Genomic DNA, 27,775 nt, shown 5'->3' with positions numbered 1-27,775 from the left:
TGGGTTTGGGACACAAGATTTTGAGGCAAACACAGAGTTGAGGCATTCGGCTTTGTCACTTGCGGTGTCAACTGTGTAGCCATTTGAGGTAAGGGAGGGGATGGAGGGGGAACAACAAACACCAGAAACAGATTTGACCAGACGGCACCAGGATTTAGAGGAAGGAGACAGGTTTGAGAGTTCAATCTTGAGTGTGGAGAGATAGTGTTTCCTGGCACTCCTGAGGGTAGACACACACTAGTTATGAGCTTGGTGGAAGGAACTGAGATTGCCTTCAGTTGCATTTGCCTTCCAAGAGTTAAAGGCAAGTTGTTTCAGGGCACTTGCCTCACCACAAGATTCAGTGTACCATGGATGGGAGGAAGGGTAAGACAACTGAAGACGAGATGGGATAAATCTGTGCATGAGAGAGAAAGCAGTTTGCTTTGGAAGAATTCCCAGGAAGAATTGATGTCAGAGGCAGTAGAGATGGGAGACCAGTCCAGATGATTGATGGCTGCTTGCAGACCATGCCAGTCAGCCTGATTGAAATGACAGATTCTTCGGCACTGAGGAGGCTCTCTGAGAATGGCCAGAGAGATGTCGACTTTAACAAGCACATTATCAGGAGAGCAGCAGACATTTGCAGGGAAGTTTGTCATTACCAAGTCCAGAAAACGAAGTTACTCCATTGACTGCGATCCGGGTCGGGAAATTGACAGATTGTGTCAGTCCCAATGAGTCGCAGAAGTCCTTTGCTGAAGTGCCATGGCTGGTGAGAGAGGAACCCGCACCCAGCCAGGTGGCATTATGACAGTTGAAGTCATCACATATGAGGAAGAGAGAGTTTGGATGAGTTTGTAGAATTTGGTCCATGTTGTCCGACAGCGAAATGTAAATTGAGTCTTCACTGTTTGGAGGATGGTACAGAACACATATGAACAAAAGGTGGGAGCGGAGAAGAAGCCGTAGCCAGAGGTACTCCTGGGGGTGGGGTGGAGAGAGGGCAGTGCAAGGAGAGTGAGGAAGAGAGTTTTTGATTAAAAAAAAAAATAGGCAACCCACCACCAGGACGAGGCTCAGGTCTATCATACCAGAGGAGGGAGTAACCAGGAAGAGATATTATGGAATCAGAGAAATCTTGAAGGAGGAAAGTTTCTGTTAAGCAGATCAAGTCTGTTTTGTCAGAAGCAACCTGAATGGAGAGTTCAATCAGGTTAGAGCGAAGGCCCCGGATGTTTGAGGTCCATACCGTTAATGAGGAGAGAGGGGGAGCATGGGGTGCAGGACAGGGGAGGGGAGGGGTAAGTAGTATATAAATGTTGCTCCTAGGACACTCATTTTCCCATTGACTTACATGTTAATTTTCCTCTCCCCTCATTTACCCTAAACACCCCTATTTCTCTCACCCTCATTTTCCCATTGACTTACATGTTAATTTCTCTCTCACCCTGATCTTTACGAACCTTTTGGCCTTTTACTCTCATTTCCCAAAACACCTTTTCTCTCTCACCCTGTTCTTTATGAACCTGTCCTTAATGTTGTTTATTAGACCACTCAAACAATGATCCTTCTACCCTTATGAACCTCTATTTCTCCCACCCTAATCTTTACGAACCTTTTGACTATAGCACCTATCCTTAATGTTGTTCATTAGACCACTCAAACAACGACCCCACAAATATTTGTTCATGTGTGGGAAATAATTTAATTCTCCTGCAACTCTCCTCGCCATCTAATACATTAACAAAGTATATGTTTGAGTTTGGTTCTTTATCAAGATATTTTAACTGAGCTCCGATAAAATGATAAACCTCCCTCAATGTTCTTGTCTGAGCGCCTCCAGTGCCACACACCATTTTTAAATTAAAGTATATATTTTCCTGACAACCATCAAAGTTTTTCGTCCACTCAAAAATATTTCCATCTTTTTTACCCATCTCACCGGTATTTAAATTAATTCTCTTATTTGTTTTGTGAACTTTTTTACCAGTTGCCTTTTCAATAAGTCTTATTTGATATTTTTCACATTCGTTATGTTTACCATTGATATACCAAGGTTGATTACACCTCCACTCTTTAGTCTGGTTGATACTTGGTTCTATCATTTATATAATAGTAAAAAAGGTGGCGGTAGCCCATTAAAATCCCTAACCCCATTATCTTATCACTTATTATATCTTATCACTTATATATATCTTATCACTTATATATATCTTATCACTTATATATCTTATCACTTATATATATCTTATCACTTATATATCTTATCACTTATATAACCATAAGGGAGACTATCAATTCCATTTTCTAAAATAAACCTCTTATTATCAAAAGCCCCCAATGCTTTCTTATTTATCTCTTCTGTATATAATTGATGTTTATAACTTCTTATTCCATTAATCTTTCTAAACTCTTCTTTCTTTGTTGTTAAACATGTATAATAATCATTAAAATTTATGGTCGCCTTTACCACCGACTCTTTTATACCCTTAAGTCTCTTTTTCTCTTTCACAACCTCCTTTAATTTCTTATCAATCTTTTTAACATTATTCACAATGTATTTATTAGCATAAGCCTTGGACCTCAATCCCACAAATTCACTCATAACATTTCCTTTCAATTCATCCTTAAACTTTCCAATTACCATTTTATTTTTATCTGAGTAGAATTCACTCTTTTCATTGTAATTACTAGTGTCATAAGTATCAATGTCTTCTTTCATGTCTGAATAAATATCATCAGTGTTAATCTTCAAAAGGAAACTATCAGTATCCATGTAAAGAAGACTAACATCATTTTTATATATATTTTGTAAGTTATTGTAAAGGTAATCATACATCAATGTCTTTGACAAATCAAGTATTGAGGTACCAATGTAAATTGGTTTATCCATCTTAACGCTTTCTCTCATCAAATGTATCGCACTAAAGTTTTCTGTAAAAACATCTTCTCTCGAGAAGCTTGGTCTGTTGATTAATTTTGATGCTTGTTTCCATGATGTTGATAGACGGATGTTTTGTCTCTTTCTAACATTCTCCATCGTTTTTCCAAATACAGAGTTAATCATCAACTTATAAAAGTTTTTCTCAAAATCATTTGTAGCATCTGTCCTCATTTTGGTGTTGTAGTCAATGTAAGGTTTTAACCAATGACTTTGATTAAACTTGAGAATCCTATGTATCTTTTCAACACAGAGACCCTTTGAAAGACATTGTCTCAAATTCCTCTGGTGAAGAACATAATTTTTCTTATCATAAAGTGTAGTAAGAAGTTTCTCTGTTGATTTACCCTTTACATTAAATGATTGTTGATAATCACTTAACCACTCCTTCTTTGGACTTTCCTTTTCACAAGCAAATGGAAGATCTTTGTGTAGGTTATGGAGTTCCTCTGGATATTTCAAATCAACTTCAAAATAATAACCAACATTTTCTTTATCTAATTCAGCTTGTGTAGATATACGTAGATTCTCAAAGACTTTGTTGAAATTCTTTTCTTTTACCCATCTAAGTTTTCCATAAGGAAGAGCCTGAGACATTGCCCAGCCATACAGGTTGTTCGCGTCATAGTGCATCAAGTAAGAACTGTCTTTCGTTGAATCATAATTCGGAAGATATTTGTTATTTGCTTTTGCAATTCTGCTCGAGCATACTTGTGAAATTCCACCTCTTTTTGCCTTTTCAATCATCAAAAGCATATCGACATCGGTTATCAAATCCAAAGCTTGTTTTGTCATTTTTAACATCGCACTCCAAGCCAATCCAGGAGCAGTGTAATAGTGAGCAGGATCCAATCCATATTCAGAATGACAGATTGTTCTGAAAGCCTCAAACACATCAGCCAACAAAAGCACATCAGTTTTGAGATACAAATCATGATACTCACCAAGATTCTTGATGTTATATATTTCCCAAACATTTTGCACATGCGCATAATCTTCATCCGATAAATGACTATTATTTAATTTGTTATAGAAATTTTCTTTTGAAGGAAGTTGTGTTTCATTGAATCTCTCAAATGAGCCCATATTGTCAAAGGGATAAATTCCCTTTTGTGTTAGTAAATATTTGTCTGTAAAATACATTGAAAGACATGGAAACTCTTTTAGATTTTTAACCAAGTCAGCCAATGGACTTGCCATGAATTTAAATGTGTCTAAAAATCTAATATTAGTTATATCATAAGTATTTTTTATTTTTTTAAATGTTAAATCCTGTTTTTATAAAGATTGTTTTTGTGAATGAAATGTATTTTTGGTCTGTGTTTGAAATTGCTGAGATACTTCCAGAAGTCTTTGGGAGTTCCTTGATAAAAAGATGAGTGTCATAATTAGCATTGTTATGAAGAAAGACAGGAATAAAAGAGGGAAGTTTATAATTAATATTACAACTTTGATGAGCCGGACCTCTATATTTACCAGTGAGATTACAATGATCTCTAACCTTTAGACCTTCACCAATATTCTCCTCACAAATATGACAGACATTGTTTTTTCGAAATTCCCTTTTCTCTTCACTCGTCAAGGACATTGCTTTATTGGTTTCTTTCAATATCTTGGCTAATCGAACACAGTCTTTTTCTAATAGTTTCACGAACTCCTCTGGGGCATTTGAGCCTCTATACTCCTCTGGCTTGTTATATTCATCACCAACGGATGATTTGATATCATAACAAAAACCGCAAGGAGTATGTTTTTGATATTTCATTGTGTATGATTTTTCAGTTCCATCTTTTTTCTTTGGATTTGGTTGACACGTGTCAATTTTTTCTAGAATACTTTCAAAATCAGCATATATTACAAATGGATGTTTCATCGTTTTATTTTGATCTTTGAAACCAATCTTTGATTTTTTTTTAGGCATATTGATTACTGTTGATTTATGTTCACCACAATACCCTGAGTGTTTATCCAATCTTTCTTGTGAATGGAAAAAGTTAAGACAGCGCGTACAAACAAATATTTTATTTGTCCTTTTTCATACTTGTGGTTTTATTAATTTAGAAATATCTTTGATGTATGCATAATGTGAATTTTTCTCTGAATTAGAATATAAAAGATTAATATGAGTTTGTTTACAATTGTCAGAAAGCTTTAAAACCTGAATCTTGTTTGTTTCTGTTAGACCATAAACATTAACTGATAAATTATTCATCTTTTCAAATTTAGGAATATCATTTAAAGTCATGGGAAACTTTAGATCTTTCATATTTAATGTATTCTCATATTCTTTATAATGAGATACTCTTTCATCATGAAAATGTGGAGGATGTAAATGTGCCAGAATAGACCAGAGAAAACATTTATTGTCTTTTTTTATTTTTGATATTGATAACTGCTTTTCTATTTTTGATAACACTAGGTAAATCAATGTAAGAGGAGGCATTTAGAGGATCTGATTTAAGAATATGAATGTCAATAAATAGTATCTCATCTATGTTCCAACCACTTCCAGTAATAGTATGCTCAAGTTCTTGTTCTTGTTGGATAAGTTCATCATGGACTCCCGTTGTTTTAAAATCTTCATATGAAGATATAAAGTGTGGCTTAGTTCTCATGTAAGCTCTTTCAGTGTAATAATCACCAGTGAATGGATCATGTTTTGAGATTTTCATTTTAATACCCATGTAGAACTTGATTGATTTCAACTCAATAAGAGTCTTTTCAATAAGATCTTTCATAGAGGGTTTGATGATCTCCACAGCCTCAACAATTGAGTTGGGGCCAGGAGGATCAAAGTCAAAGATTCGAATCCTGATATGTCCCTTGAAAGCACCATCAGTATTCCTAATAGTAAACAATTTTGACAAGTGATTGTTTGTTTTAAGATGGGCTTTAAACCCCTTCTTGAGGATGGTTGTTTTACAGTCCTTACAATATTTTGTTTTAGGTGGAAGAGGGGAAAGTTTGTTAAGAATGTTGTATGTATGTTTTGCGGTGAGAATATGTTGTTTATAATATTTAACTTCCTTGTCGCAAGTATCACAATAAACCATATTTATAGCGTTAGAAAACGTGGTGTTTTATATCTATATAACTTTACTTAAACTAAAACACTTTTTCACTCAGAATCATCTGAGTCATAACTATCACATGAATACTCAGAATCATACTCGGAGTCATCAATAAAGCTACTCTCATAACTATCATTTGAGCACAAACTATTGGTATCATAACTATCATCTGAGTTCAATTTTTTTTTTTTTTTTTTTTTTTTTTTTTTTGTATACAAGATCGAGGCTCGTGAAAGAGCGAAGAGTAATTACACAGAAAGACAAACAGACACACAAAACAAATAACATCGGGAGCGGTAGACAAGATGGGGAGAGAGGGGGAAGGACACAAACACAACATTTGAGAGCAGGGACCGAGAGACATGTAGACATCGAGAGAACTGTGGGAGGGAGAGGGCTTTGGGGGGAAGGCATGGGAAGGGGGGGGGGGGGGGGTGGGAGAGGTATAAAACATATGGACACTGCCAAGACTTCCAGGAAAGAAGTTGGAATTTCAAACAAGGTGGATCTGGGGTGAATTAGTGGGGGTAGAAAAGATCAAGGTTTTGGATGGGGGAAGATAAGAGATGGTGGTGAACAGCTGTTTTGAAGACCTGGAGGGAGGAGTGTGATTGAAGTGAGTGTGGGAGTTTGTTCCAGAGGCGGGAGAAAAGAGGAATGAAAGAGTGAAGGTGAGCAGAGAGCCGAGATTTCGGCAGTTTAACCATCAGAGGGTGGCTGGCAGATTTTGTGCGACCTGTAGGAATATTTGGGGGACAGAGCACAGAGAGAACTGGGGGAGCAAGGCCGGAGAGGAGTCGGTAGAAGACAGAAAGACCACCTACCTGCCTGCGGTGAGTGAGTGAAAGGCCCTCAGAGATAGCTTCATCGCGGGAGATTCCAATGATTCTGAAAGCTTTGGATTCAACAGCGTGAAGCCGAACCAGGTGTGAGGCAGGAGCACCAGCCCATAGGGGAGAACAGTATTCCATTGAGCTGCGGATGAAAGCCTTGTATGTGGTGAGGAGCTCAGGTGTGCCTAGGAAGGACTTCGCACGACAGAGGATGCCCAGTCAGCGACTGGCTTTGGAGGCCAGCTTGGAAATGTGGTTTTCCCAAGAAAGATCATGGCAGATGGTGAGACCCAAAAGCTTGAGCGACAGAACTTCTTGGAGAGGATTGTTGAGAAAGTAGATGGGAGGGTTGTCCAGTCGATCTTTTCGGAGAGACATAGTAAGAGTGTGAGATTTGTCAGGATTGAAAGACATGTTCCACATGTTTGACCAGTCTGTGATTTTGTCCAGGTCTTCAGAGAGTGAGGAGGCTGCAGACTGCCGATCTGAGGGAAGAGGAATGGAGCGGCAGAGAGTGGAGTCATCAGCAAAGAGATACAGAGGATTTTCCAGAGAGTCAGAGAGATCATTGATAAAGACCAGAAAAAGCACAGGGCCCAGCACACTGCCTTGGGGAACTCCAGCCTGAACGGGAAGGGGAGATGAGAGAAATCCATTCAGGGCCACACGTTGACTACGACCAGAGAGGAAGTCTGCAAGCCATGCATGGAGATTTCCATGGATACCATAGGAGGAGAGTTTGGTGAGCAGAGCTGGGTGCCAGACCGTATCGAAGGCACGTGATATGTCAAGGGAGACAGCTCTGATTTCCTGTTTGGCATTGAGGACCTCCATCCATTGTTGAGACAGCAGAAGCAGCATGTCCAGAGTAGAGTGACCTGGTCGGAAAGCAAATTGATGATCAGAGATCAAGCCATTGGAGAAGAGGAAAGATTTCATATCCGAAGCAATGATGGATTCCATGACTTTGCTGATGATTGGGAGCAGGCTGATTGGTCTGTAGTTGCAAGGATCTGTTTTTGCACCTTTTTTGTGTAAAGCGGTAATGTTTGCTGATTTCTAGGATGCTGGCAGATGACCTTGAGCAAAAGATAGGGTGAAAAGAACAGAGAGAGGGTGAGATAGAGCGGCAGAGCAGGATTTTAGGACCCGTGGGCTGATGCCATCTGGTCCAGTTGCAGAATCAGAGTCAAGGTTTGACAAAAACTCCTCCACCTTGTCAGGAGAGAAGGTCACAGAGTCCAGGCGCAGTTTGGTTCGACTGGGAAAGGTGGGAACAGAGAGAGATGGGTTTGGGACTAAGGATTTTGAGGCAAACACAGAGTTGAGGCATTCGGCTTTGTCACGTGCGATGTCAACTGTGTGGCCATTTGAGGTAAGGGAGGGGATGGAGGGGGAACAAACACCAGAAACGGATTTGACCAGACGCCACCAGGATTGGGAGGAAGGAGACAGGTTTGAGAGTTCATTCTTGAGTGAGGAGAGATAGTGCTTCCTGGCACTCCTGAGGGTAGACACACACTTGTTCCGAGCTTGGTGGAAGGAACTGAGATTTCCTTCAGTTGGATTAGCCTTCCAAGAGGCAAAGGCAAGTTGTTTCAGGGCAACTGCCTCACCACAAGATTCAGTATACCATGGACGGGAGGAAGGGTAAGACAACTGAAGGCGAGATGGGATAAATCTGTGCATGAGAGAGATCAGTTTGCTTTGGAAGAATTCCCAGGAAGAATTGATGTCAGAGGCAGTGGAGATGGGAGACCAATCCAGACGATTGATGGCTGCTTGAAGACCGTCCCAGTCGGCCTGAGTGAAATGCCAGACTCGTCGACGCTGAGGAGGCTCTCTGAGAATGGCCAGAGAGATGTCCACTTTGACAAGCACATGATCAGAAGAACCGATTGGAGCAGAAGAAGAGCAGCAGACATTAGCAGGGAAGTTAGTCATAACCAAGTCTAGAAGAGAAGATACTCCATTGGCTGAGATCCGGGTCGGGAAATTGACAGATTGTGTCAATCCCAGGGAGTCACAGAAGTCCTTTGCTGAGGTGCCATGACTGGTGAGAGAGGAACCCACACCCAACCAGGTGGCATGATGACAATTGAAGTCACCACATATGAGGAAGAGAGAGTTGGGATGAGTGGATAGAAGTTGGTCCATGTTGTCGGACAGTGAAATGTAGATGGAGTCATCACTGTTTGGGGGACAGTACAGAACACATATGAACAAAAGGTGGGAGCGGAGAGGAAGCCGTAGCCAGAGGTACTCCTGGGGGTGAGGAGGAGAGAGGGCAGTGCAAGGAGAGTGAGGAAGAGAGTTTTTGATAAAGATAGCCACCCCACCACCAGGCCGAGGCTCAGGTCTATCATACCGGAGGAGGGAGTAACCAGGAAGAGATATTAAGGAATCAGAGACATCTTGAAGGAGGAAAGTCTCTGTTAAGCAGATCAAGTCTGGATTGTCAGAAGCAACCTGTATGGAGAGATCAGTCAGGTTTGAGCGAAGGCCCCGGATGTTTGAGGTCCATACCGTTAATGAAGAGAGAGGGGGAGCATCGGGTACAGGACAGGGGAGGGGAGGAGTAGGGTAAGATGAAGGATGAGAGGGGGAGGTAGGGAGAGCAGTTGTTAGTGTGTCAGCGATTGCAGAAGAGTTCCAAGAAAGGGAAGGATGAGGAGGATGAAAGGTTTGAAGGTGAAGGGATGAGGCACAGTGAGGGGTTGTTTGAGGGGGGGCAGAGGAAAGAAGAAGGTTGGGGGGGGGTGGAGGTATGAGATAGAAGGGAGACGAAGTGGGGAGGAGGCAGCTTTGAGGAGGAGGGGGGAGGAGGGAGAATTGGAGAGGAATGGTATGGGGGGAGATTTGAATGGGAGGGGTTGGGGGGGAGTTTTGAAGGGGAGGAGTGAGGGGGGAGTTTAGGAGGGGAAGGGCAAGGGGGGAGTTCAGGAGTGGAAGGGCAAGGGGGGAGTTCAGGAGTGGAGGGGCAGGGGGGGAGTTTAAGAGTGGCGGGGCAAGGGGGGAGTTTAGGAGTGTAGGTGCAAGGGGAGGGATTTGGATGGGAGGGGCAAGAGGGGAGTTTAGAAAGTGGATGATTAATGAAAGACGAACATTGAAAACAAATTGGGTTTGTTGTGATTTTCAAGTTAGCAATCCGGTTCAGAATGATGGAGGAGGGATGGAATGAATGTGAATTTAGACCATGTAGTGAGGGAGACATATAAGATATTGAATTTCTTTTTTTTGAGGTGGAATGAGTTGGAGAGGAAATTGAGAAAAGCCTTTTAAATAGGAAGAAAAACAGCGTGTTGTAAAATACCACTGAGTAAAACACTGAAGGGGAAAGGTTATACATATTTAAATAATATTTAAACAGAACCGTGAACAATCTTATGTGCACAAAAATACCAACGGGGGAAGAGCCGAGAGGGACCACCACGAGTCACGTGAAGGGCAAACGGTGGATCAATGAAATACTATCGTCCGAGTTCAATGAAATAGTAAAATCTTCACTGCTGTAATGACTCATATTTAATTAGCAGAAAAAACCTTTCCATCTATACCAATATACTTTCTTTCATTAACGGATTCAATCTCTACATTTTTAATATCAAAAGTTATCTTTAAATAATCTCTATCCATCATAGAACAAAATGACATTTCACCAGAAATATTAACATCATTCATTTTACTTAGATTTACACTCTTTGGATTATTAAAGTAAATACAAATTTCTCCACGAGTATTGTTGATGGTCTTATCATTCTTTTTCAAAGTATCGTGGTCAATCACTTTTTCAAGCTTTGAATAAATTGCCAGGAGGAGAGGATAAACTTTTGTTAGATTTACTTTAATGGATGTCTTTCCAGGTATAGTTAGAGCTCTTCCTTTAAATGAAATAGAGGGACACATGTTATTTTCCATAACTGGTTTAATCCAAAAATTTCCATATTTATGTTTGTTCAATTTAACATCTTTGACATATTTTTCTATATCTTCCACCGAAGTAGAGATTGATTGAAATTTGTCTTTTGTGCTTTGAAACATTGTATTTATTAACGAATAAACTTGCATTTCGTTTAAGTAAATATTTACTGTTTAAATATGATAGAAGGAGATTTAGAATTTCTAGACTCTCCATATGATAAATTAGAGAATTGTCCGGCTTGTGATAGAGTGGGGCTTAATGATGAGGATTCATATAAACAATGTTTATTCTGTGATTATCTTCTCATTAATGATAATAAAAAAGATAAAAATATATATAACTCTTTTAAATTAGAACCAAAAATGAAGTACTTTACAAGATTAATAAGAAAGATGAATGTTAAGTATTATGATGATAATACACCATTTCTTTCAAGGGAAGAGACTATTTGTATTGAGAAAATGTATAAGGGTTTAATGATATTTATTATTCAAAGAATTTTAAAGGAAATGTTAACACAAGATACGACATAAATAAAATAATGGATTATTTTGAAATTAAACCTAAATTCAGGACAAAATATAGTGTTTCTAAAATAACTCAAAAAAAGTTCGATGACTTGTTTTCCAAATATATAAATGAATGATTTTTTACCCGTTTGGGAAAACAAGATAAAATTTAACAACCATAAAAATATTCCAAATTCATTGAGATGTCTAATAGTCAGATCAAGCGGATGTGGAAAAACCTGTTTACTTTTAAAGATGCTCCTTGGTCCTAATTTTTTAGATTATGATAATTTAATAATTTTTACAAAGTCAAGTTTTCAACCCGAGTATCAACTACTCTCACAGGGTTTTAATGCAGGTCTTAAAAAGGAAGACATTATCGGTTTATTTAAACTTCAAAACAAACTAAATGATTATAATATTGAAGATATAATACAATTATTTTGTGATACACAGAAATCAAAATCGAAACCAAAACCCATAACTTGTATTCTCAGTGATAATACGGATGATATACCTTCACCTCAAGATTTAGATAAATCAAAAAAGAACCTCGTTATCTTTGATGATTGTGTTAATGAGAGAAACCAAACAGTAATGGATAGCTACTATACAAGAGGGAGACATTCTTCTTGTAATTGTATTTATCTTAGTCAGTCATATTTTCAACTCCCTCGGCGCTCAGTAAGAAACAATGCTAATACTTTTATTTTATTTAAATTAAATTCAATAGATGTAAATAATTTTTGGAGAGATAATTGCCCTACGTTATGTAGTAAAAAAGAATTTGAAAATTATATGAAACACACGATTGGAAAATATAAATATATTGTTGTGAAACAATATGAGATACTAAATGATATTTTTCAATAAATAAAAACAGAAGATGAGTACCGAAGAAAGAGCAAGAAAGTTTAAAGAACATCAATAGTTGGTTTCAAAAGTTGTAAAGCAATAGGAAGAGATAAAGAAGACACGGAGACAGAAACTAACTGGTGAAGAAGCCTTTGAAAGGAAACGAGAAAATTTTTTAACCACTTTTAAAAACTCAACAAACGATTTCACCTACAGTTCCCACAGTAGAATTTACTCCGAAAAAACTTCAAATGCTCAAAGATTTTAGCCAAATGACAGAGCAAGAACTTGGAGAATTAAAATATGATGATGAAGGATTATTTCGGAAACTTGAGGAGGTAAATCAACCACCTAATTATGTTGTGGAAGCTCTTCAAAACAATGAATATTCGGTGGGTTCAAAAACCAGAGCAGGTCTCATTCCAACAGAAGAACCAGCATTGTTCCATCTTGTGGAAGAAAAGGTATTGATATTTAATGATGAATTGATGTTCTTAAGTTCTGCTCGACCAAATGTTGATTGAACTCCAAGATTAATGTTTCTTCTAACAAACTCTGGATTCAGCGGTTCAAAATATTTTGAGGAACCACTTGATATGGAAAGAGAGGAAGATAGGGTATATATTGATTTACTAAACTCACTTGATTATGGAATTTCTGTTGCTGGTAAAAGGAAGAAGAATGAGAAGGAGAAATATATTATTGATGCTTTAAGTAACCTTGGTTCAGGTGTTAGTTTTCTTCCAAATGACCCATCACAATTAGTTAATAGGCTATTATTGCTGTTAGGTCGTAAGAAAGCTGGAAACAACAATTGTTTTAATGAAACATCCGCCATTTTAGATCAGTTGATGAATATGAAAATAATTAATAAATGTCAATACAAAGATATTTTATTAGATATTAAATAAGATGAGAAGCACAATTTTAAGTTTTAATTTCACAACGAGAGATTACACAGCTTCATTCCCTTACCCACTACAACTTGACCCCACAAAAGAATATGAGGCTTCTTTGTTGTCAATGGAGACTTATAATACCTTGTTTAATATCACAGAGAAAAACAACAAGTTTAGTTATAATCCAGGAAGTGGATATAAAACTATAACCGTTTCACCCGGAGCTTACGAGATTTCTCAAATATCTTCTGAAGTCTCTCCCCTTGTGAAAGAACAAGGTGATGAACCAAAAAATATGGTAATAGATATTCAAAAACACACTTCAAAATCAACTATTAAACTTAAAAATAATTATAAAGTTGATTTCACGATTGAAAATTCGTTCAGAGATCTATTGGGTTTCTCTTCAAAAAAGATTGAAACTAATGGGATGTTTTACAGTGATAATGTTATTCAAATATCCTCCGGTATAAATTCGGTATTAATTCATTGTGATTTGATTGATGGTGCTTATAACGATGGAATAAGAACAAATACAATATCTTCATTCAGCGCATACTCAACCCCGATTGGTTATAAATTCAATATGGAACCAAAAAATCTTGTCTGTTTACCTGTGTCAGGAAAAACCATATACAGAGTAAGTTTTAGGATAACCGATCAAGATAATCGTATGATGTCCTTTAATGATGAAATTATATCCATCAGAATTCACCTACGTGAAGTTTTTCAATAAATAAATAATGGTTATTGTGAGAAAACACGAGTTGGGAAAATAAAAAATAATTACAGGGGAGAGGATGTTCCTTTCACCATACTATAAGGGTGAAGGCATGTTTCTTGGTAGAGGATACTATAAACCAAAGAGACAACGGGGTGTGGGAAATCAATTTAGAAATAAAGGAGATGGGATAATTGATACTCGAATGTGCATTGGTTCAACCATTCTTAAACATAAAGACCTAATTGGTTCAACTGCTTCTGCCATGGGAAATGTAGTGGGTGCTATAAAGAGTACAAAAGATGCTCAAAAGGAGTCTCATAAATTACAAGCAATCAAAGAAATAAAAAAAGGTAAAACTCAACTATCTTCACAAGGACGACAAAAAATCATTAAACTACTTGGGTCAGGGTTTCAACGATTTGAATGCTATATAAATACAAGTATGGAAGCGATTGATAGTATCTATGATTTGGATGATACGATTATCATTTCAAACTCCACGAAAAGAAGACTATTTTAAGGTAAATGCTATAACAGGAACAGACTGGAATTCAAATGGAACAAAAAGTTTTGAAATAAATAATCAACAAACTTACTTGAATCTAGCTGATAGTTTCTTGCTGTGTAAATTTAAATTCACTAAGGCTGCAAATAATACTAATGCTACACTCGTAAATGATTTCTTCTGGAAAATGTTTGATAGTGTCCGCCTGTATATTGGAACACAAGAGGTTGAAGCGTTTGATAATGTCTCTGCTACATCTGAAATGATGAAATTTACACTATATTCGTTTGGTGATAGAATGGGTAAGGAAGCTGTAGAAGGTTTTATTCCTGATATGTCAACGGGTACAAACGCAGACCCTGGTTATAGTCAAAGGAAGGCAATGTATAATGATGATACAAAAGCAGAGAATAGTTTTTGCGGTAGCAGTACCTCTGAAAGGTATATTTGGATTTTGTGATTATGATAAAGTTTTGTATGGGCTTAAATTTAGATTTCAACTTCAAAGGAATGATAATGTAAATAGATTGCTTTTTGGGGCTCAAAATGCTTTTGGTGATGATAATAAATTTGATATTAATGATTTGTGTTGGTATATCAGTGAATATACTCTTAATCTTAAAACGGAAGAGATGTTAAATAAAAGACTTAACTCAAAGACCCCGCTAAATGTATCATACCTTAAAAGAAGATCTCAACACGTTAAACTGGAACACACTACCTACACTTGGAATTTGGGTGTTCTTCAAGGAAAGCCACGATACCTATGGCTCGTTTTAAAAAAACCAGATGGAGAGGAGGGTACTGATAAGAATAATGCGCTGAGTGATAATGCTAAGGTGAAACAACTTCGGGTTTCTCTTGATGGCACATTTTATCCGCGAGATAGATTGGAAATTGATTGGGAAAAAAATGATTATGCGGAAGCCTACAAGTCTTACCAAAAGGTGTGTGAAAGCAACGGTAATAATGATCCCATTTTGGATATGGTTGCGTTTCAAAAACTTTATACGATCTACGCAATTGACCTGAGTTCTCAAAAAGAAACTATAAAGTCTAATAGAGTGGATACTTCTCTATACATTGAAAGAGGGGAGAGTGAAGGGGTTAATACATATTGTTTGCTTTTGGAAGAAACAGAATTACAGATTAATACAGATAATGGTGTTATGATTAATATCACATAGATTTTTTCTCATAAATAAATGAGTAGGAAAGAACCGGTATATGTTCATCAAATCAATCTTCATAAATTAACATCTTGTATTCAAAATCAAAAGCCTTGTATTATTAATGTTAATACAATTCAAAGAAAAGGAGCAGTAAGAATTGATGTTTTACTCAGAAGAGAGCAGGTAAAAACACTAAATGATGCTGGTTCACTTAAAATTAAAATAACAAAACCTATGTTAAAGAAATATTCAATACAAGAGGGAGGATTTCTCCCGTTTCTAATTCCTTTATTTGCTGGTTTAAGTGCGGCGGGAGCATTGACTGGTGGTATTTCAGCAGCGTCAAAAACTGCTAACGAAAGGAAGGCACAACTAAAAGCTCAAAAAGAATTGGAAAGACATAACAAGGAGTTGGAGAAACAAATTAGTGGAAGTGGTGTAATTGTAGATTTTGCTGAAAAGCTTGAAAGCCTACCTGATAAAGCTAGATTGTTGGTTGGAGATATGCTTTCCTCTGTCACTCAAGCGGGTGTTAAACTAACTAAACAGGGTAATGGATTGTATCTTTCTCATAAATAAATGGATAAATGGTTTAAACAATTTGGAGAGAATACAACATCAAATATTGAACTTGCTAAGTATTGTAAAAAACTAAAAATTGATAATGTGGTCATCTGTATGAGAGATGAATTAACAAAGTTGTCCAAGAATACAAAGAATATTTTTATGAATTTAGACACACAGAATGGTTCTCATTGGGTTTGTATTCATAATAGTCAGGATAAATATTATTTTGATAGTTATGGTATGCCACCGCCTGTTGAAGTAATACAATTCTTACAGAATGGTGTTTATCAAACATTACAAGTTCAAGAAATTAATTCTAAATGTTGTGGTCAATTATTTTTATATGTATTATTTCAACTCAACAATAATGAAAATTTTTATGATGTCATTTTTAATCTAATATAAATGACATGTCGGAAAAGATGGTTCTATCTTTGGAGAATCCTCTCAGGATATTGATTTATCAAATTATTATACAAAGGCACAGGCTGAACGACAAAAATATAGTATATGTAAAAATATTAATATGAAGAATTCTTATAAATTAATCAATTATCCAAACCCAACAGATGCGAATGACTTGATTAGATTCAGTGATTTATCACAATATATATCTTTAAATAAAACAGCACGTTTTGTTAAACAAGTAAAATTTACAACCACAACACCTGGTTATACTGACCATACACCTTTCCTCATTCAATTTAACTATCTGCTTACAATTGAATTTTATAAAGAAGGACATATAGTTAACATGCGAATTAATAAATGGGGGTATGATATGCCTGATTTAGGGTATAATTGGTCTTTTTCAATAAACTTAGAAGACCCACATGATTTGAATCAGTCTCGTAAAGAAGAATATTATCCACTTGGTGAGGATAAGGATTTATGTGGAAGTACAATTAGTAAACAAGAAATACATGATTTTAAGAAAAGAAAAATATATGATAGTATAGCGATGGTTAGCATGACAAAGAAGGATGGTAATGAGATAAGGATAGAAAGCCGAGGAATACAAACCGATTTGGTCGTGGGAAGATGGGGTGGTATTACCTGTCATAATATTAATCTCACATACATTTCTGATACATAAATGGCAGAAAGAAGACTACAAGAGAATTATAATTTTTGTATTCAGGGATACCTACAAGAAAAGGGTGCTCGGTATTACATACCTTATGATGTGGAGCATATACATGGAAAGTTTGTCATTAAAAAACTGGCCTTATACTGATATTGTTAAACCCACAAATAGAGACTTTTTTAAAATATTAAATAAAAATGAACTTCTCAAAGTTATGAAATATAAAACTCTTTTAGAAATCGTCAACAAATCTTATTGGTATCCTATTATGAGAAAAATAATTATAGATACAAGAATATCTCAAAATCCAGATGAGTATATGAATAATATTCTTTGGGACCCAAACTCAAGGGTAGCAAGGGATGAGGAAGGAGTTGAAGAAGAGAAGGAGGAAAGAGAGAAAAAGGAGAAGGAGGAAAGAGAGAAAAAGGAGAGGGAGGAGAGGGAGAAAAGGGAGAAGGATGAAAGGGAGGAAAGGGAGAAAAAGGAGAAGGAGGAAAGGGAGGAAAGAGAGAGGGAGGAAAAATATAAAAAGATGGCCATTCCTGAGATTATTGAAAGATTGAATGTATTATGGCAAATAAATCAATCTGAACACACCAAAGAAGAAAAAAAAGAATTAATGACTCTTATGAAGATATTGATTTCAAAAATGGCTGAGATGAGTTCAGGGAGGAGATTTACATGAAGAAGAAGAAGGAAAAGATTATGTGGTTGATGATGTTGGTGTTATTGACTTAAGTTCGTTTTATTTGTAAATAAATGGAGGAGAGAGTGAAGACATTCCTAAGGATTCTTTATGTTTTAAAAATCAAGATTGAAATGTATATGGTGAAAGCCAAAAAGGTTTTGGCACTATGTCACACTTTTTCTCATAAATAAATATGAGTTATTGCCTCAAATGTAAAAAGAAAACTAAATCTAAAAATATCTCTTATGTTAAAGCTAAAAATAATAGAGTTTATCAAAAAGGAATATGTCAAGTGTGTGGCTCTAAAAAGTGCCAATTCATCTCTCCTAAAAGTGGAGGAGACATACAAAAGTTTCTGTCAGGAAGTAAATTTACAACAACTGGAATTCCTGGGGAACTACATCTACCTGGATATTCTTTCTGTGGTCCTGGAACAAACCTGGATAAAAGATTAGATGAGGCTGACAATCCTAAACCTTGGTCTAAACCTATAAATAGGGTTGATGAAGTTTGTATGAATCATGATATTGCTTATGGGGATACCACCACATTGGATGAAAAACATGAAGCAGACAGAGAAATGTTGTATAATTTGTCTTTGATACGAAATCCTACATTGAGAGAGAAAGTTGAAAGGTTTATTGTGAAAAAAATGATAAGTGCTAAATTGAAACTTGGTCTTGGTTAATTCCTCAAAAAACTATTAAACTCCAATGATGTCATCAAGACTGAGGAGCTTTTGGCTAATGAATTACACAAACCTATAATCACCAAGTTTAAAAGAAGGAAGGTTTATTCCAAAGACACTGACCACATATTGTCTGCTGATTTAATTGAATTGAATAAAGACAGGGGATACAGGTATGCTTTAACTATTATTGATTTGAGGAGTAGATTTGCCTGGGTTGTTCCTTTAAAAAACAAAAGGGGTGATACTTTAATGTTAGCCTTTAAACTAATATTTGATAGGGATAAAAGGAAACCAAAGAAGTTATGGACTGATGAGGGAACAGAGTTCTATAACAAAATATTTATGAAATTTCTTAAGGGGGAAGGTATTAAATTATATAGCACCTTTAATGAAGGAAAGGCAGTTGTTATTGAGCGTTTTAATCGCACTTTGAAGGAGAAACTATATTAAAAATTCACACAACTCGGTTCTCAACAGTGGGTATATTTAATTCAGGATATTGTAGATAATTACAATAATACAGTTCATTCATCCACAAAATCAAAACCGTCAGAATCATTTACAAAATTAGAATATGAAAAGGAGATTAATTTGAGAAAACCCAAGTTCAAAATTGGTGATATTGTAAGAATATATAGATGGAAAAGCCATTTTGAGATAGGTTATACAAAGAGATGGACTAATGAATTATTTAAAATTGTTGATGTAATGGATACAGTCCCTTGGACCTACAAATTATTTGATTTAAATGGAGAAGAAATCTTGGGTGCATTTTACTCACAAGAATTACAAAAAACACAAGTAAGCAGATGATACCCTTGAAAATAATAAATAAATAAATAAAATGTAATGGGGATACGTTCTTGAGATCTGTGAACCCCAAACACAGAATCCCTCAACTTTTCAGTTGGGGCTTAACTTTTGTGTGTGTGTGTGTGAGTGAGTCATAATAACATACAAACCCTAACCCAACCCCAACTGAACCCTTAACCCCCCCCCCCATTAAAACACCAAATTTGTAAGTCTAAACAACTGTATCCATTACATCAACCATTTGAAATTATTCATAAGTTCATCTCTGTATAACCTTCCAATTCTATTCATCTTTTTCCAACTTTTTTGAAACAATTCAATGATAATGTTAGATAAATGAGTCTGTGAGGTATGACATTCCTTTGAAAAATTCACCTCACATCCAGAACCCAACCCCATCCCTAACACAACCCATCCCTTACCCTCACTTTCAAAATCCCAACCCTAACCCCAACATAATCTTTGTTTTTTTTGTCTTCTTTTTTTAAAAATATGTATTTCTTTTTTTTCTTCCTCTTCCTACCAATTCTGTCTTCCAAGGCTTTCAAGTTTAAAGAAGTAGAAATGGGAAGAAAGAATTTTCCAGCATTTTCTTCCCCGAACTTTCTTGATATTACTTAAATCAGATGTTATTAAACAAAGAACATTGTTCATTGCTTTGGTATCCAAAGAGCCTCCAAGGTAAAACTCTTTCATTGGATTATCAAGGTAGAACTTGTTCTGTTGGTCATGGTTGCTCAAAAGGTCTTCAAACAAATCGATCATTTCACCCCAGGTTGTGGTAAAAGTGGTATTTCATTTTGTACCTCAGATACAATTTCCTTCATTGATGGGAGATTTGAATCAAGTTTATCAAGGTGAAGGTTGAGCTCCACACAGGTAGAGTCTCCAAAATGAAACCAGTTTTCAAAGTCTCCAAGGTAAAACTCTTTTCCTGATTTTATTAAATTTAGTGAGTCTCCAAGGTAGGTATTAAAACCATCTCGGCAGAACTCATGATATTGTTACGGAACCGGAGTACGGCACTCCACTTAGGGGGGGGGGGGTTAATCCCCCCTTCTATTTTCACTGGCCGTCTCCGCTCCTGACGCTGCACAGCTACCTCCGGAAAGGCAGGTGCACAGCCCCGTTCGTACCGCGGACAGATATTAATGGCCGAGCGGTTTTAGCAACTGCGGCATGAACTATTAACAAGGACTATACCCGATTCTTGAACGTTGGCCAAATCGTGCCGCAGGTATTCAATTGGGAAATCACTAAAGCGACACGGATGTAAGGGAAAGAAAGGCAAGGTAGGAAGAACAAATCTAATTTATTATTATTATTTACAAGACCAAAAGAACCAAGGAGAATGGAAAGATAAGAAAATAAAGGCAGAAAGAGGGACGGACCAGAAGGACACAGTGCAATACTAGCTTAACTAAACGGTCTTACTTCACCCAGGGACAAGACACACAAAACAAACTCACGTACACAAAAGGATGGAAGGACAGGAATGGTTTGGGACGGCAGAGGAGGGTCCAGGTAGATGGTGGCGTCGAGGTCCGGCTCCAAGTGCACGCTCCGATCCAAGCTTTGGGGTCGAGGCGAAAACCCGGCAAACACAGCTCCGCTTCGCGTCTCACCGACCGGCAATAGGGCCTAGAGGGTCTCGGCCTATTGCCGCAATACAGGCACCCCCTCACGTCTCTCTTATCTCATCTCTGTGGGGGCTTCCTTGGTCAGCCGCTCCACTGGCCTCTCCGCTCCTCCTCAACTGGACTGGGCTCCGGTGCACTGCCAACTCTCTCACGCATCTGCCGACTTTTCTCAAAAGGCTTGCGCGCGCTCTTTTATTGTGCCTGGGGCGATCAAGCCGCCAGCCTCAGGACACACCCATCGGTGAGCTCGCCTCGGCCTTGATTGGTCGCGAGGGCTCACCGATCCCGCCCCTAGAGGAGGTGTTGGCAAGCCCACGCCTTGTTCCTGGCACTGGGCTGACTCCTCCCACCTTCTGCTCCAAGATGACCTGGTGCTCAATGGAGTATTGCGGCGAAAAACACGGTCCCAAAGCAGCAGGGGAGAATGCAGTTGGCAATCGCTGACAAAAGGGGAATGCGTTTGGAAATGGAGGCTTTGGGGAATTTGAAAAGGGATTCTACCTTGTTCCAATTTGATGCAATGCAGTGTCAACTAATGGAAGACAGAACCTTAACCTAATACACAGAATAAGGAGATAACTACAAAAAAAGGAAATCTATGATTTGCTACGTGATTGTATATGGAATAACTGAGGGGACGACCTTTGACCTTTATACACAAACTGGAGGGTGATATTTACAACAAGCTTCATTACACTTACAACGATATTTAAAAAAACCCACAACACAATTCTCAAATCCACAACACTGCACCCTCCTCCTCTTAGGCACGTCCCGGGCCTATTAAACTTAGCTTTAGTGTGGCACGTAGGTGTAGTTCCCTCTACATTAAACCTGACCCTGAGTGTGACAGTTTTAAAACACAAATAAATATGTCCCGCTGCTGCATTGCACCCTATCTAACAGATTTACGCCCACACCTAACCGAATTGCGGAATTGTCTTCAAACTACAACATGAACGATGGGGGGAATTATTTACAGTTGATGCTACTTGTATTTACAAAACTAACCCAGGACCTGTGATTGTTCTTTTGGGGGGGGGGGGAGACAGCCTGCCCTGCATCGACGCACCATAAAGCACCAAAAATGCACCAAAACACCATAAAGCACCAATCACCCTGCTGGTGGTCTTGCTCTTCAGCCCCCTCTGCTGGCTAATACTCTTCCAGATGTTGTCAACTTGCTCTTCTTACTTACTTGTCTTACTTCTTACAATTTTGAGGCAGAATGGACACTTTCTCAGAGGGTTTCCCAAGTTAAAATGTTTTCTTATACACATATGTACAAAATAAAACACAGAAACCTAATATCTAAGAGATGCAGACGAATTTTGTTTGTTTAAGGGATCAGCCCACGGACTACACAGGGGGAGCTTACATTGGATATAACTTTTTGTGCAGAAGCGGGTTAAAAGCTGGAACGCCAGAGCAATCGCTGCTGTTTGAACGCGCTGATCACGCGAGGAGAAGCTGCCGACCTGTTCATGCCATGGAAGGATCACCTGCCGAGATCAATTGTGTTGCCAGGTTTGGCGGTCTCAATCGGTGTCAGTAGTTGCTTAACTTCCCATGAGGCCGCGAACCTATCCACGGCATGGCGACCTGCAGGTTCAGAGGTTGGGGAGGGCCCGAGAAGTCCCACTCATGATGCACCCCAAACCGCAAACCTCAAACTCAAAACCGCAAACCCCGCGTCTGCAACAATATTTTCACTCTGTCTGCTGCTTGGGAGTCAAACAAATTAGAAATTCATTCCAAACAGGAGAATCACTGTTTATAATGACATCATAAAGGACACAAACAACAGGCACAAATAACTAAAGTGACATGTTCGATAGAGTGATGTAATATACACTGTGCAATGCCAGTAAATTCCAGAAATTTTTTTAAATGAATTTTCCAATCTTTATTTTATGTAAATTGAATTAAATACTTGAACACTGTTGAACACAAATCAACTTCGTGTTACTTCCACGAACTTCCAGTTTAGCATGACTTGAGCATGTTAAATAGGGTGGTGTATAAGGGTGATGTGGAACACTGCTTCAAAGACTGCTTCAATAGTGCTTAACATCCGGAAGTTTACTTTTTAACAATCTTTAACTTAATTATTAACAAACCTGGAAGGAAGTTCTGGGGACCTCATGTGGTGGCACGTCCATTCGTCTGTCACTCCGGAAACACTTCTCCGCAACCACTGATGGGATTGTGACCAAACTTGGCACAAATGATATTTGTTATGTTGTGACTAAAGTTTGTTCATGGCATTAAAAAAAAAGTCTGCCCTTTGGGGTTGAACGGGGGCGGGGAGGGATGGGGGGGTTAGGGGCCGCCCTCCAAAATAGGTATTTGCTTTCTTCTCAGAAACTAAACATACAATTCCAATGAAACCACAACATTTTGTTCATGACCCATGAGGTACCAACGTTTGTTCACAGCATTTACAAAATGTTAATCAATGGTGGAGGGGATCAGGGGGGCAAGGGGATAGGTTTCCCCCCAAAATAGTTTTTTTTGTTTGTTTGTTCAAATTCTGTGATTACGTTAGTATGATTGTAGATGGTGCCGTGTCTTCTGGCATCCATTGAAATTGGTTAAAAACGCCATGATATGGTTTAAAATACCTTTAGTCAGTGTAGTATATGGCTTTGTTCTACCAGGTGAGCACACAGGGGTATTGCCCCAATGTTTCTATTTAAATTTAAGAATACATTCATGATGTAACATGTTCTATGAACTCTCAAGATGGTTATCAATCCCATTTCCCTGCAAACGACTGATGCTGATTTGTACACAGGTGACGTCTATCCTTTAAATGTGGAAGGCAGACAACACAAGAATGATTCATCTGTCACAGAAGATTCAAAATGTGCTTCTGCAAAGGAAGGTTCAGATGATATTCACATGACAAACGGAAGTGCTTCCTGTTTTGCAAATGGTGAGTGGAAATGTAAAAAATGTAAAAAAATATATAATTTTCGGAAAAGTGTTAAATATTTTGCATTTTGATTTTGACAAAAAAAAACAACATTTTTTTTTGTTTGTTTCTGTAGAACAATCCAGAATTAATATGGGACAAATAAGGTCCAGTCGCAGCATGACAGTGAAGAAGAAGCCTTTTTTGAAGAAAGAATCACAACATCAAGGCTCACTTCCTATAAAATGCAAGTGCATGTCTGGGCCTCGCAACACAAAGATCAATATTAAATTAAACAAAAACAAAAAGGTTGCAGAAAGACGAATACGTCACAAGTGTAATGTGTGCAGAATGGATTTTGCTTCAACAAGTAACATCAAAATACACATGAGGATCCACATTGGAAAACACCCCCACAAGTGCTCGATATGTGATGAAGGTTTCTCTCAAAAAGACAGTTTGAAAAGACATATGAAGATCCATACAGGAGAGCGACCTCACAAATGCTCGATATGTGATAAAGGTTTAGCTCACAAAGGCAGTTTGAAAAGACATATGAAGATCCATACAGGAGAGCGACCGCACAAATGCTCGATATGTGATAAAGGTTTATCTCACAAAGGCAGTTTGAAATTACATATGAGGATCCATACAGGAGAACAACCTTACAAATGCTCAATATGTGACAAATGTTTCTCTCACAAAGGCAATTTGAAATTACATATGAGGATCCATACAGGAGAGCGCCCCCACAAATGCTTGATATGTCATAAAGGTTTCTCTCAAAAAGGCCATTTCAAATCACACATGAAGATCCATACAGGAGAGCAACCTCACCAATGCTCGATATGTGATAAATGTTTCTCTCGTAGCGGCAGTTTGAAATTACATTTGAGGATCCATACAGGAGAGCGACCTCACAAATGCTCGATATGTGAAAAAGGTTTCTCTTATAAAGGCGATTTGAAATTACATATGAGGATCCATACAGGAGAGCAACCTCACAAATGCTCGATATGTGATGAAGGTTTCTCTCAAAAAGGCCATTTGAAATCACACATGAGGATCCATACAGGAGAACATCCTCACAAATGCTCGATATGTGATAAAGGTTTCTCTCAAAAAGTCAGTTTGAAAACGCATATGAAGATCCACACATAAGAAATGAAATCTTAAATACCAAGATATGACAAATGACGTTAACAGGATTTCGAAATTCAAGAAACATGAAATTGTACCAGTGATAGTCGGGGCAACAGCGAATCCGGAGGATCAAGAAAACCCAAACTGAGTAGGTAATTTATTTATTTTTGTATACAAGATCGAGGCTCATGTAAGAACTAACATTGATCACAAAAAGACAAACTGACACATAAAACATGACAAAGGGAGTAGCAGACAAGATAGAGAGTAGGGACATCAGAAGATCTGTGGGAGGGAGAGGGCTTGGGGGGGGGGCAGGCATGGGAAGGGGTGGGGGGAGAGGTAAAAAAAAAACATGGACACTGCAGGGACTTCCAGGAAAGAAGTTGGTATCTCAAAAAAGTGGATCTGGGGTGAAATTAACGAGGGTAGAAAAGATCAAGGTTTTGCATGGGGGAAGATAAAAGATGCTGGTGAACAGCTGTTTTAAAGATCTGGAGGGAGGAGTGGGATTGAAGAGAGTGAGGGAGTTTGTTCCAGAGGTGGGAGAAAAGAGGAATGAAGGAGTGAAGGTGAGCAGAGAGTCTTGGTTTTGGCAGTTTCACCAGAAGAGGGTTGCAGGCTGATCTTGTGCGACCTGTAGGAATATTTGGGGGACAGAGCCCAGAGAGAGCTGGGGGAGCAAGGCCGGAGAGGAGTCGGTAGAAGACAAAGCCCACCAACCTGCCTGCGGTGAGTAAGTCAAAGGCCCTCGGAGTTAGCTTCATCGCGGGAGATTCCAATGATTCTGAAAGCTTTGGTTTCAACAGCGTCAAGCCGAGATAGGTGCGAGGCAGGAGCATAGGCCCAGAGGGGAGAACAGTATTCCATTGAGCTGCGGATGAAAGCCTTGTATGTGGTGAGGAGCTCAGGTGTGCCAAGGAAGGACTTCGCACGACGGAGGATGCCCAGTCGGCGACTGGCTTTGGAGGCCAGATTTGAAATGTGGTTTTCCCAGGAAAGATCATGGCAGATAGTGAGACCCAAAAGCCTGAGTGACAGAACTTATTGGAGATTATTGTTGCGAAATTAGATGGGAGGGTTATCCAGTCGGTCTTTTCGGAGAGACACAGTAAGAGTATGAGATTTGTCAGGATTGAAAGGACATGTTCTACTTGTTTGACCAGCCTGTGATTTTGTCCAGGTCTGCAGAGAGTGAGGATGCTGCAGACTGCCGGGATGAGGTACGGAGTGGCAGAGAGTGGAGTCAGCAAAGAGATAGAGAGGATTTTCCAGAGAGTCAGAGAGATCATTGATGAAGAGCAGAAAAAGCACAGGGCTCAGAACACTTCCTTGGGAAACTCCAGCCTGAACAGGAAGGGGAGATGAGACAAAACCATTCAGGAACACACGTTGACTTCGACCAGACAGGAAGTCCGCAAGCCATGCGTGGAGATTTCCATGGACACCATAGGAGGAGAGTTTGGTGAGCAGAGCATGGTGCCAGACTGTATCGAAGGCACATGATATGTCGAGGGAGACAGCTCAGATTTCCTGTTTGGCAATAAGGACCTCCATCCATTGTTGAGACAGCAGAAGCAGCATGTCCAGAGGAGAATGATCTGGGTCTGAATCCAAATTGATGATCCGAGATCAAGCCATTGGAGAAGAGGAAGGATTTAATCCCATGACCCATGCGATAATTGATTTGAGCGATGATTAATTCCATGACATTGCTGATTATTGGGAGCAGGCTGATTGGTCTGTAGTTGCAAGGATCTCTTTTTTGCACCTTTTTTGTGTTAAGCTGTAATGTTGTCTGATTTCCAAGTAGATGGCAGATGACCTTGAGCAAAAATGAGGGTGAAGAGAACAGAGAGAGGATGAGATAGAGTGGCAGAGCAGGATTTTAGAAACCATTGGCTGATGCCGCCTGGTCCAGTTGCAGAATCAGTTGCAGAATCTTTATTGGTTTGCCAAAAACTTATCCACCTTGTCAGGAGAGAAAGACACATAGTCCAGGAGCAGCTGGGTTCAACTGGGAAAGGTGGATACAGAGAGAGATAGGTTCGGGACACCAGATTTTGAGGCATTTGGCATTTTCACGTGCGGTGTCAGCGGTGTAGCTGTTTGAGATAAGGGAGGGGATGGAAGGGGAACAAATACCAGAAACAGAATTGACCAGATGCCACCAGGATTTGGAGGAGGGGGACAGGTTTGAGAGTTCACACTTGAGAGTAGAGAGATATTGTTTCCTGGCTCTCTTGAGGGTAGACACACTTGTTCCGAGCTTTGTGAAAGGAACTGAGATTACCTTCAGTTGAAATAGCCTTCCATGAGGTGAAGGCAAGTTGCTTCATGGCAACTGCCTCACCACAAGCTTCAGTGTACCATGGATGGGAGGAAGGGTACGACAACTGAAGATGAGATGGGATAAATCTGTGCATGAGAGAGAGAGAGAGAGAGCAGTTTACTTTGGAAGAATTCACAGGAAGCATTGCTGCAAGAGGCAGTAGAGATGGGAGACCAGTCCAGATGATTGATGGCTGCGTGAAGACCGTGCCAGTCAGCCTGAGTGAAATGCCAGACTCGTCTGCGCTGAGGAGACTCTTTGAGAATGGCCAGAGAGATGTCCACTTTAACAAGGAAATGATCAGAAGAACCGATTGGAGCAGAAGAAGAGCAGCAGACATTTGCAGGGAAGTTAGTCATAACCAAGTCTAGAAGAGAAGATACTCCATTGACTGAGATCTGGGGTGGGAAATTGACAGAATGTGTCAGTCTCAGTGAGTCGCAGACGTCCTTTGCTGAGGTGCCATGGCTGATGTGAGAGG

At 38.7% G+C, this 27,775-nt stretch overlaps 1 protein-coding gene across 1 annotated transcript in view; it reads left to right on the top strand.

The window, feature by feature from the left end:
- The window catches only part of LOC137418565 (uncharacterized), a 65,959-nt gene extending 40,755 nt beyond the window's left edge, over nucleotides 1–25,204 (top strand). The window contains exon 6 of the mRNA XM_078767173.1: nucleotides 24,212–25,204. Within this exon, the coding sequence (XP_078623299.1) occupies nucleotides 24,212–24,980 (769 nt within the window). The 3' untranslated portion in view covers nucleotides 24,981–25,204. The remainder of the gene's footprint in view (nucleotides 1–24,211) is intronic.
- The last annotated feature ends 2,571 nt before the right edge of the window (nucleotides 25,205–27,775 follow it).

This window comes from Myxine glutinosa, chromosome 1, assembly GCF_964187855.1.
Source record: "Myxine glutinosa chromosome 1, kmMyxGlut1.1, whole genome shotgun sequence".
Classification (NCBI taxonomy): Eukaryota; Metazoa; Chordata; class Myxini; order Myxiniformes; family Myxinidae; genus Myxine; species Myxine glutinosa.
The sequence above is the reverse complement of the archived record's forward strand: the minus strand, read 5'-3'. Positions and strand labels throughout refer to the sequence as shown.